We start from the raw sequence: 13,216 nt of genomic DNA on the forward strand, positions 1-13,216 counted from the left end.
GAAGAGGAAAAAAAAAAAAACGTTTAACTGCTTTACAGTTCACAAACCACAAGAATAAAAATATAGTTTTTAATCCCAGGGTTTTTCCAAAAAACTCAGGGTCGGAAATTCAAATGAGGGTCGCCCTAAATGTCTAGTAATTAATAAATAAATATATAATATATATTACATATAAGTATTTAAATATACAATAAATATGTGTATATATATATATATTTTTTAATTTATTTATTACCTTTATTGAATTTTCTTCTTCTATCAATGTCCAATGATAATAATGAAACATAAAAATACCAAAAATGGCCAAAATGACACAACAAAGACATTCTATAAAACAGACAAATTATCTGCACCTACCAATGTGTGTAAAACAGTTCATCTGTAACATGTCTGTAGCAGAACACATCTGTGAGATTTGGACTACATATATTACCTTCAGACCAGAGTTTTTGCGCATCCGCAGCCGTCCCATCCACATGTCAGTCAGCAGCATCTGACTGCAGGTGTGAGCGATGAAATCTCTGTGTTTAGCTGCCACCGCCAGCTGCAGACAGGTGGCGTTGCTCCAGTTTTTCAGCTCATAAGTCAGCAACTTCATGGCCATCTGCTCGTCCTGTTTGTAGGACTGGTCGAGGAGTTCCACTGCCAGCTGCGCAAACTCTCTGACAGATGATACAGTAGGCAAGGGCACAGGATCAGACATAGTCATAAAGAGTTTTGATCACAGGCAATTCATTAAAAATGGTCAAACACTAGACTTTTGGTCAAACTCAGAGAACAAAAGATGCTTATATAACAACTGAACAACATTACACAGTTTGGCAGGTCTTTAAAAGTAAAACATTATTTATTTTCTTTAAGGTCATTAAACATAACAATTGAATACAATAAATGCAAAGAATTACATATATGTGTGCATATACATAATTGTATTTATAATTATTTACAATTGTATATAATTATATACAGGTATACACCCACATATCTATAATTATATATAATAATATATACATATATACACATTTATATATATATGACTAAAACATATTAGTAACTCATGTATTTTTATTTGTGTTATTTTACTTTTTTTGCAGGAGTTTGCAGGATTGATCAAACATGGGCTCCTCCAAGTGGCACAAAGACATAATATATGTACAGTAATGGCATATTGAAGTAAAGCTTTTGTTTCTTTTATAAAATGAAAATATATTTCTATCAGTGTACCTACTCCATACTTGTGTTTTACAATACAAAATATTGTGCATCAAATATGAAATCAAATCTGTTTTTGAGCCACAGTAACAAATTATGTTGTAAAAACCACTGCATAGCAGTTGGTCAAACTAGCTGCACTGCACCAGAGATTAGTGCAGAGACTGCAGAGAAAATTACAGGCTATTCACTGCCCTCCCTGGAGGACATTGTTCACACTACCTTTACATTGCAGGCAACATCATCAAAATGTCCAACCACCTGAATCAGTATTGCTCTGAACTGCTGTCCTGTGCCAGGTGTTACAAATTAGCCAAGACCAGCAGCTCAAGAAGTGATTTGCACATTAAATGAGATAAAGAAACAAGCGTGTCAAACCAAGTTGCTGCTACAGCGTTCTTTAGTTAAACAAAGTTTACAGGCTAAAATCGAAGCCAGGATTTTTTCCATTTTCTTCTTTGTTTAGTTAGTGCTGAACTACTTTTCTAGGTTGGATGTGTGTACCCTTGGAACATACTGAAAACACTACAAGGATACCAGCTGCTTAAACCGAAAAGAAGAAATCTGGAATCAGCTTCAAGGATGAGACTGTATAGTGTTGTTAAAGTTGGGTGGCCAGGTCCTAATCAATAAAATGAGGGACAATATGGGACGTTATGAGGTCACAGAGTGACAGAAATGATTGATTTGCCACATATGGTGGGAAATTACTAGTCTTGGAATCCAAACAAGACTGCCTTTTATTTATTTATTATTATATTTTTTTTTCCAATTGCAAATATAAAACAATACTATAATTGCTAATAATTTTCATGGAGTAGGGCCTTTAAAAATTGTATGCAGCACCTCCTGCTGGAATAGAATGGTAAGCAATCATAAACAAGAAGTGTTTGCATGTTCTATCTGACCCTAAACAGTTATCTACCATCACACATTTATACAACCCTGACTTCCTCTGTGATTATTAGCGCCATTAAACCATCCAGACATCAACAAGTTTACGTCACTGATATAGTGGCAGATATACTTGCAGATATATCCATCAATACCCTTAAATAAACTGGACTCCCATTAGTCCAGCATATTTGAATGGGTAAATAGGGCAGAACTTTTCTAATGACCAGTCTCTTACGTTTTATGTTATTTCTCCCTTGTAATACTCAAAAAATGTGTTGCTGAATATTCTCTCATGTATTATGAACAACATCAATAATAACAAATGAGCCTGCAGTTACACACACGTGTGTGCTCGCTGTGTGCTCTGGTTTCACATCACTTGTTGGACATGACTTTTTTTTGCCCTAATTAGCAGTTATTCCTATCGTCAGCAGTTTCCTCACTAGGTGACTACCTTTATCACAAATGCAGTTGCCTAACTAATGATGGTGTATGTTATTAGGCGTCTGCATGTATGTCACGTTCACCCTGTGAGAGCCTTCAGTCATTAAAAACAGGTCAACTTAGAGGGAAAAAAAGCCACATTAGTGTGTTTTTGCAAGAGCATCAGCTGGAGTTAGGAAAGTACATTTTCTGTCAGTTATAGTGAGGGTACCAAACAGTTTAGAGGAGCAAATGAAAGCATTTAAATTACTTAGGACAATGGACAATGTAAATGTTTTCATTCTACAAGTAATAAATTACATACCCTACTCTGTTAGAAAAAAGCTTTAAACAAACATTGGCTATGAAGATAACGATAAACAAACCTGGAGTTGTGGTTTAGTTCCTGGGAGATATCATCCACCATATCGTTCTCAGATGCTTCGTGAGCCATGGCCTTACAAAGCTTACAGGCTACCAGAGCCTTGGCCATGGCCTCCTCGCCGTGCTGCCAAAAGAACAGCGCCATCTTTTGACGTTTCATCAGCACAGCCCACACCATCAGCTCGTGGAAAGGGAAAGGAAAGTGGTTGATTTCTGGATCGTCCAAATCAATGTCCACTTCTTCTTCTCGTTTCCTTGTGGTCTTCTGGCGGCCTCTGCGTATGGGCATGTCATCCTGGTGGAGATCAAATACAGTAGTATGTCTCGTAGTGCACTAATCCAGTGGGGTTTTTTAAATATTTTTTAAGAACAACACATATTTGACATTGGAAAAATCCCACAGCAAACAATCAAACAAAATTGACACAAAACATACATGTAATGCAAAATAGTGACCATTCTAGTTATTAACTCACAATTGAATTACTCAGTATTAAACCCTATTCTGTATAACTGAACACACCCTGATATACTTGCAGGAGTTGAAGAAAGACACACAAAGATCTTTAACAGCAATGAGTGTAATTCTTTTTTCTTTTAGTTTTTTATAGCCTTATAATGAAGGACCAACTAAATGCTCTGCCAGTCACTGATGACTAAATGAACAAAGACAAATTAATATTTTGAGTCAAATTAGAGAATTTAGATAATATTCCATGGCACACTAGTGGTTAGTTAATTTGAAAGACCTCTGTTCTGAATGGAGTTAGAGCCTTAACATTTCTTTTGAGATACTGAAATATTTAAACAGCTGATTTTGCCTGAAATCACTCAAACTGTTAAGATCATTTCTGGCTTAGTGTCCGGAAAAGAAATCACACAGCTACTGATCCAGCAAATAATTCAGAGTGTGATATCGATTGAGCTAGCAATTTATTAAAGTCTGGGTTTATGGCATATATGAACATTTAGAAATGATTGATGCCCGTCAGTCGCCCACACCTGAAATCCAGGCTTACAGCTAAATGTTGTTAAGTGGCCTTGACACAAAATTGTTTTTAAAAAACACTCTTTACAATAAAGCAAATGTTCAGAGAAAATAATTAGATTATTTTTCCAACAAGCAGAAACACAGAGAGAAAACACAGTGAGGGAGGTTTCAAACAGGAAAGAAACAGAGCATCACAGAGGTTGCATAAAAAATCTGAGAAACTGAAGACACATGCTGTGATAAAAGCTTGTGTGTAAAAACATAATAGTGTGTAAATCACAGGAACACCTTCTGTAAACACAAACACACACAAACACACACAAACACACACGCACACACGGAGTGTGTTGTGTGATCCTGTCATAATATTCATTACCCATTCTGTCTGCTGTGACTGATCTGCTCGTGCTGTACATCTGTCACAGAAGAACTCTAAATCAAAAACATCTAAACTCTCTAGGAAAAGTTTGGGAAGTATTTTTCAAAGTGGCCATGCATTTTCACACACTGCTGTGGTCTACAGAGGGAAACTGTTTCACTTTTCATATTAAAACTCAAGTTTAATTAATTCTGGAGATTAATCCAAGTTTGTTTTGGAGAATGATGTGTACTATATATCCCACAATTCCTCTTGCCTTTTTTTCATATTAATCATTCCATCATTTAGTTTATTTATTATCTGGTTTTCTGTTCCAAAAATAAACCACAGAAAAAGGTTTTAGTTACAACATGATTAATCATGATTACAGCTACACTGTGATTAATCTAAAATAAAATAATTACAAACTAGTAAAAGGCATTTCTTAAAACTAGAGTAATTGCCAAACAGAAGTGAATGATGGATATTTTTTATATTTTGTATTATAATTTTTTTATTATCATAAACTCCCTAAACAAAAACTGCCATGTTGCAAACTACATAAAAATATTTTGAAATACTTAATACATAAAAAAAGTCTGCTGACCGACTTCTCAACATGGGGAATAGGAGGAGGGAAAAGACTTGAAAAGACTGAGATGAGTGAGAAAAAAAAGAGTGAAAAACAAACCAACCAAACAAAAAAAACAAGATGAGACGAGATCAGCACTCACCTCCATCCCCAGGAGTTTCAGAGCTTTGGGCTGGGAACGCAACAAAAACATGAACAAACAGCATAAGACTGTATGGAAGTGTGAAAGAGCCAAGACCAACCTACATAAAAACAAATAAATTATTGTTTCAGAAAACTCACATGAGGTGGTGTAAAAAAAAAAAAACTAATTTAAAATTGTACAAATCCATGTGTTTAGCATATCGTGAAACACGTGCACACATCAAGCCTAATGCAAATGTGCTCTTTACACATTACCATGTGTCTGTATAACAAGACATGTTACGCATTCATGAGCCGTCAACTGTGTTGTTAAAAATAGCCCTGGTCTCCTATTGGGATGTTTGATATCGGCATCTTTCTCACGTGTCTTGATTATCGTTTGAGTAGTGTGTGTGCATCATGCACACAGAAAATGTGTAGAGAATCACAGAATATATTCTTGTATTATTTTGTATCTGTTCAGTTTCCTGCCAGTTTCACTTTATTATCTTTTATCCCACTTAAATATTGCAACCCTGGTAGACGTTCACTCAGATAAAAATGCACATGAAACTAACACACATCATCTCAAACATTAAACATCAATTGTGCAGCACTGTGCACAAATATAATGTTGGATGTGGAGGCAGAAAGAAGATGTCTACAGTAGTTTGTGCCCTGAACTCTGTGTTCAAGCTAAGATATAATATAATACAGTGGTACCCAACCTTTCTTGGCGTGTGACCTAATTTTTGCATCACACATTTCTGGCCACCCCAGGGAAATATTTTTTCCTTCCAGAATAAATTTCTGATCATGTTTGCTATGCTTTGTTTCAAAAAGAGTGCAAATGTACATTTGAAAAAAATAATACTTCAAAAAATATGTTTAATAGTAATTTTTTTCTTTATCAATTAATAAACATTTCAGGTGATCCCATTTGAAACATGGGGTTGCGACCCCAAAGTTTAAAAACACAGATATAATGCATTACACTATATAATTGACCATTGAAGCCCTAATAATATTTTTATTAATGTAAACAACTATAACTTAGATAATGAAAATGGGAAAACAATTAAATATTTCTGTGAACAACACTATCTACTGTATACATCTTGATATTTCTGTAATTTGAGTTAGAGGTGAATATTTAAAAACCGTGTGATTTAAATTGTCCATTTTACAACAATGAAAAGAGAATCAAGATAACAGCTTGAGTACCGGCCTTAAGAAACGTAATGTGTTTTTAGAATTGATGTCGCCCTAGTGGAAAATAGAAACAAAAAGTGACAATAACTCTGATAAAAATTGATGCCAAAAGCAAGTAAAGGGTGGGAGGAAAAGAAAGAGGAAAGATCAGCCTAATGAATTTGACTTGATAGAGTAGATATAACATCAGGATGTGTATGTTCGTTCACCTTAACGTTAACCCTTTTTTTGTTTTATAATGTCTCATATTTAGTAACAACATCATTTGGGCAGTTTAAAAAGATTAAAAGTAAAACTCTCATGTTTGACCTCTGATTGTTAGAAGTGACACAACGGCAAAAGCTAAAAACCACAGAACGGAAATTATTCTGTTCTAATTCTTTATCCATCATATTGACAATATGATCATTGCACAAAAAATTATATGACATCACAAAAACAGCTAAGAATCATTCACTTACCCTTTTAGGCCCAAACAGATTATGATACAAAGTTCTAAATCTTTTCCTGGTGTAGTTACATCGATATGCCCCGCCCATGAGGTATTCAATGACCAATCCAATGTCGATGAGACTAATGCGATAGTCAGGAGGCAGGTTTCCCTGGAAAAACCAGACAATGTTTACAGAAAACAACAAGAGCTGTGAAACATATGAAGGTAAAAAGAAAATGAGGGAATCATCTGAACAATCAGACATATTCAAACTATAAAATCCATGTCAAACTTTTTTTGGCTATGAAAAAAAAAAACGTGATCATCGGATTCACCTTGAAGTAGATCCAACTGAACCCTGGATATTCTCGCTTGGAAAAAACACACAGTGTCAGTGAGAAAACCGCACGATAAGCAAAAGCAAAGGAAAACGAGACACACTGAAAAAAGCAAACTCTCTCTTCCAGCTTCTTTGATTTATTTTTTCAACAAATCTGACTTTTTGAGTCACTTCTTTGTTATCATACCTTAAAACTTTCGGATTTAAAAAAATCTGATGAGGTGGGATCAACTGAGAGAACATATTGGCCAAGGACAATAAAAAATGCATGTAAGATGCGTTATATTTTCACTGAGACGTAATGAGATCTACTCAGTAAGGATAGAGGCCGTCTTGAAGACGGGAAAAGAGAGTGAAGGCACTAATGAGTCATTAGCATAAAGGAGAGAGGCAACAGCATGTAGAGACAGGGACAGGCAGCTATTACTGCTAGAGGGAGAGTCTTTAATGGAATGAAAAGTCATTCCTGGGAAGACGGTAACCACATCAACTCCGTATTCCTTCTGATATCCTCATCATCAGATATTATCCTGACCATCAGTGTTGCTTTCAACTGACTTACCTCTCGTCTACTTCATTTTAACCCTTGTGGGTCTAGGTGAACCCCCGGGTCACCTAGATCCAATATGTCTTTGTGTCTGTGTGTGTGTCTGTGTGCGTGTGCATGTTCCTGTACTGCATGACTTGTGCCAACTTTTCCTCATATTCATTAATACTCATATTCTGGGACAAGATGAAAATCATTGCAAGGACAAACAGTGTGTACAAAGGGTTACATATATTTCTACAATCTTGTGAAATCACACCAAAGAGTCTGACACTCTTTAGCCTGACTTTATCTCTAAGGAAAATTTCCTCTACGACTGAAACCTCCGTTCTTAATTCTCGTGGCAAAAAATCTGAATCCTGAGTCTATAAAATGTTTTTTTCTGGAAAACACCTTTCCTGCCTTTATGTATGGCTACAGCAACATAAACAATGGATTGATAAGATCCTGTTCCTTAACTTATGAATAACATCTAACAACTGTATAAAATATTGTAAAAGTTAGTGTCATACTTACAGGGTCAGACACCTGCATTTTCTCACAAACAATCCTGCATTTTTGTCTTGTTTCTACCCTTTTGACTTGGAAGTATTTCAACTCAATTTTCAAAATGAACTGTTTGTCCTGTAGCTGCTCGCTTCATATTTTTACTAATGTCTTTGGTTCCATAGCTCAAAGCTGTTGCTGTGACAACGAGACATCAAAGAAGCCACTGCAGTTTCCCTGTGTTGAAATCCTACAGCTTCTTTACATTATTTAGTTTTGTCCTTTCAAAAATCCATGAATCTTCAAAAATTACTGAATGTCATCTTATCCCTCCACAGTGACTACTTTGCACAGCAGTACAGAAATTAGATTTGTTTTGGAAACACATGGTTATTATGTGTACATATATATATGTTTTATCTGGGACAAGTAAAGTTGGTCTTGATAATTGTAATGCCCATTCCTTTTGAGGGACATCTCTAACTACATAAAATATATTTTGGAAATATATACAGAACATTACATAGAAATAAAACAAATTAAAAACAACATGTCTTCTACAGACACAGTTCTGTATACAGTGCGGAGAATTCTGAGAAATTTTTCTTTGTAGTCTTTCAAATGGTCTCTCCACTACAACACTTAGGGGTTAATAATGACCCCTTTAAATGGCTGTCACCAGGTAGATTAAACAAATTTCATCAGAGGTTACATTAAATATGTCAGTGTTCAGCCTCATCTATACTGATCCTGAATGGTTCTCAAAAAACACTGGTTTATAAAGTGTATTTCTTTTGGTATCTTTTGAAAAATAACATAATTGTAACCTAAATAACCTAATCCAATCCTATTCAGTTGAATCCAAGGTAATATGATTTAGTCTGATCTAATTTAGTTTGGTCTTTACTAATCCAATCCAATTTAATCCAGTCCAGTCCAGTCCAGTCATGTCCAATCCTATCCAACCAATCCAATCTAATCTAATGGCCTCTCAAGCTTACAATGTACTTTAAACGTGTCACCTGACAGACTGCATACAAATCACTTGTTTTCCTTCTTGACTACGCTCAACCCTCATACGGTATCACTTTAAACCTTTAGCCACCACAACAGCATCATACACTCATTGTGCCATAAATTTAATTTCTGTGTTGGCACCTGCAGGCTGTGTTTTCAGTCTCAGCTTTCACACAGTCTAATGAAGGCAGCAGATTAAACCCTGCGAGCAACCTTCATCCACACTCACAGCTGTTATTAGAACCAACACCGGCACCTGAGTCAAAAGACAGACTGTCTGTCACTGCCAGAGCATCCTGACCGTAAGCAGGGAACAAGAGAAAACATACTTATACTTTAATACAACAACCACACAAAGATTAAGCTACGCTATGACACTTTACAGTGTGACAGTTTACACACAGCTCTGCCATAGGAGGATGACAAACTACAGCCATGCACTAGTGTCTGCTGTGTTTGTGACGCAGCAAGGTTGTATATGTATCTCTAATCTGCACCAGTCTCAGGTCAGGCAGGTGTTTTAAGAAAGAGATAAGTTAAGTGAAGTTCTGATTACAATGCACTCGGCCTCCCTAGTCATTTAAATGAGTTGGATTAAGGCCTTACTCTCATCAGTAGCAATTTTATTAATGAACAGCCTTTAGTTTTAACAGCGGTGTTGCTGACCTCTCCATCATTTCCCAACAGTGGGATCACTGTTAATTGATGTGGAGACACGTTGTGAATGTTAATAGACCACAACCACCAATATACTGAAGAGTGCAGCAAATATAAATACATGATGAACGATGTGCGATGATTTTTTTAAGCAACTTAACATGAAATAAACACATTTTCTGGTTCTAGAAGCATCTGGATATCAGCACCACAGAGGCCACACGTGTGTGTGTCATTTCTTATAAACCCATGTCTAGAATAGTAAGGAAACATATGAAAGGCAGAGAATCTGTGAAAATTAAAAGACATAGCTTTCTAATAACTTAATAGATTTTATTGACAACTCTGTTGTTTGAAAAAAATAAATACATAAAGTAATTGATAAATGTAACACACTAAAGACATTTTTACCAACCCCAGTCTGGGATATTCATTAAGATAACAGGTTTGGAAATTAGGGATATTGCAGGCAGGTGGTTTGTCATTATCAACTTTGAAAACAAGTATTTTCAACCTGTCAGTATTTACAGTTAGAGTATGATATTAAAAAACTATGTTTAAAGACCAAGGATGGAAACTGCTTCAGAATATGAGCTTTCATTGACTGAACACAGTCTGCTGCTGTGTGCTCCACTGGCCTGCCTGCAGTACAGATCCATATTCAATGTATCTTGAAGATACACAGAATGTGACCCAGCTGTAAACCTGTCTTTGTCCAAACGTTGCATCCTACTTTTCTGAAAATGGGCTATTTATTCTTTGACCCTAATTTTCTAGCCATGAAGTTTTATGGAGTCAAAAACGTCATATAAATATTATGCTTTGTTCCCACCTGTGGTGATGTATGTGATTGAAAGAGAAACAGATTGGTGAGTAGTTATGGGAGAGATGAGAGTCGTGCATAGCTCTATAACAGATGCCGCAGCCCGCTACTCCAGCTGCAAGGGAAAAGCTAGCCTCTATTTGCACTTAATAGCAAACTAGTGTTGCTACCAAAATGTAAACAAAAAAACGATCAGAGGAACAACATGAGGACCACACACTGCAAAAAGCAACTGAAACTCTATGTAGTCACATGTTTCTTTAATATACACATTTAAGCCAACATTCTGGTAGAGAGATGAAGGAATGACAGTAATGATCTTACCTTTTTTACATCTCTGACGAGGTGGTAGAGTGTGTTGGATGGTCCGTGTCTCTGTTGGAACGACAGAACAAACACAGCATATGGAAGGAAATGTTAATCATCAGTGGCTGATTTCTATCAAAGAGAAACTAAATGGAGCCACATAAATTTGTGCTCAGAAAATGAAATGCTCCGTTCCTCAAACAGATGTTTTTGCAGTGCAGCTCTTAATACCGTGTTGTAAAGCTCCTCCAGTCTGGACAACGTGAGGAAACGATGCATGCTAACTCCATTTTCTATCAGAAGCTTCACAAAGTCCACTCTGTCCAGAACCAGGGCGTCCAACATTGCCTGTTCCAATGAACCAACCTAGAATACAGAGCAGGTAGCTTAATAAAATATATATTGAATAATTTTTATTCTTAAAATATTTATTATGAATAAAATATAGTAGAAGTACTTCTTATGCAATGTGTCATTTTTTGTTTTAAAACAGGAAAGCAGTTCTCACAGGCCACTGCTGTCCATAGATGAAGATCTGACTTCGAGCGATGTCCACTCTGTTCCAGGCCAGAGCTAAACTCAACTGATCAGGAGCAGAAGCGTTGGCACCTGAGAGGAAGTGTGGAGAGGAACAGGTTAAAAAAAAGAGCTACTTAAAAAAAAAAAGAAAACACATTTTGTGAAACCATAAAACCGTAGATAAAGACGTGATAAAGATAGAGACGTGGCAAGGGAAAAAAAATGAAAGAAGTAAAGAAAAAGTATGAAGACCGTAGAGTAGAAAAGAAAAGAAAAGTTCGGTATTCGTCGAGTCTTTGCAACCCACAAAGGCTGCCACAGGGGGCACCATTAAATATGTGGTTCCTCTGGGGTGTAAACCTCAGCATCTTCATTTCTGCCACATTCATCTCAGCCTCGGAATTTGCTAGTCTCTAAACTCTACTTCAACTGGTGTCCTTTGGCTGAATCCTGCATGTCGAACAGTCCAATCCGGTTGTGACAGGATTCCCAACTAAACATCTAAAAATACATTTTAGAGAAATAATCTGATTTTTATTTTATTTAAAAAAGTAGGTAGTCCTCAATTTGTCCGTCCACAATAATTCTGGCCCTATGACAAATATAGTTGGTGTCACCTGCCCTACATAACAGCAGGTCTCACTGCTGTATTTAAAATCTTCCCTTGCAATTTTCACACTCTCTTACAAATAACCTCAGACATTGCTCTCCATCCTTCTCACCTATTTCGTTTCCCCTGGACTGGAAGTATTTCATTTTTCTCATCAACTTTTACCTTCTGAACCTCTTGCAGCTTTAATATTCCACTCTCTTCTCATTTAAACACAACCATAATGTAACAGTACAACAACACCTCCCACAACCTCACTGGACCAGCACCTCCCTCTTGTCTGTCTGGTCAGCATAAACATGGATTAATGGAGTGATTTCAGAGGAAGTTCTGCTAATCAAACACGTCAGAGTAGATACAGTGAGTGTGCATTAAAAGGAAGGTTGGTGTCATTATTGAAGGCCTGTGGCTTCACTCTGGGAGGTTGAACTGCAGCCAGAGGACTTCATGGACGTTCAATCAGAAATATTGACTTCCTCTGACAGCACACTGTCATTTAATCTAAACTCCTCTCTGTTTCACTGCACCTTTTGGGCCGCTGTTTCCCTTTGTGAACCACCTGTTCTCTAATCTCTCACAGGAAAAAGCTCTTCACTACTTTTATATTATTTACCAGCTCCACTGCAGTGTTTTTCCATCCTGTCCTTTTATTTTTTTAAAAACATTTTCGAAAACGCTTTCAGGCAGGATGTGACTGATTTCATTTAACACTAAAAGCCAGTCACTCAACTGCAGAATGAGACTTGCATGTTAAATGACCCTTGTTCCGTTTACCGTGAAATATTTTTTTTGCTCCTCACTTATCTCTCCTCTGTCTTTTTCCTTAAATTCTCTCCTTTTTAACCCATTTGCCCCCTTTTTGTGATTCAAATCCAGTCATTTGCTCATTCACACATGTACACAAGGAAAGATACAAATTAAAGATCATGGTTTGATGCATGTGATGAAGAGATTGAACTTTTGAAAAGCTGCTCTTAAATTATGCAAAAACACACTTTTCTTCCCTGTAAACACTCCATTTTATTTTATTCCTCATTCTCTGCAGAACGAAGTGTTCCTCTGAGGAACAATTACTGTGATATTTAATCACATGCTGTGAATGGCAAAGCGGTCCCACATGAATGTTTCTTGATTCACCTGCAAAAGTGATATTTTGTTTTTGCTTTTACCCCTTTACCAACTTTAAAATCAAACATCAGGATCACTGGTCTCTTATGTGGAACACTGCCTGGTCCTAATAAAACAAACACTATTCATATTTACAAAACTCTGGTTCAGGTTAAAGA

General features: G+C 36.4%; 1 protein-coding gene across 1 annotated transcript in view; it reads right to left on the reverse strand.

Annotated features, from left to right (window-relative positions):
- Positions 1–4,792: 4,792 nt before the first annotated feature.
- LOC103398220 (transient receptor potential cation channel subfamily M member 3) overlaps positions 4,793–13,216 on the reverse strand; it is a 41,322-nt gene continuing 32,898 nt past the window's right edge. The window contains exons 8-12 of the mRNA XM_025053368.1: positions 11,310–11,410; positions 11,033–11,167; positions 10,820–10,870; positions 6,654–6,794; positions 4,793–5,029 (exon numbers count right to left, since the gene is read on the reverse strand). Coding sequence (XP_024909136.1) covers positions 4,880–5,029; positions 6,654–6,794; positions 10,820–10,870; positions 11,033–11,167; positions 11,310–11,410 — 578 coding nt within the window. The 3' untranslated portion in view covers positions 4,793–4,879. The remainder of the gene's footprint in view (positions 5,030–6,653; positions 6,795–10,819; positions 10,871–11,032; positions 11,168–11,309; positions 11,411–13,216) is intronic.

This window comes from Cynoglossus semilaevis, chromosome Z (genome assembly GCF_000523025.1).
Source record: "Cynoglossus semilaevis isolate Cse_v1.0 chromosome Z, Cse_v1.0, whole genome shotgun sequence".
NCBI lineage: Eukaryota > Metazoa > Chordata > Actinopteri > Pleuronectiformes > Cynoglossidae > Cynoglossus > Cynoglossus semilaevis.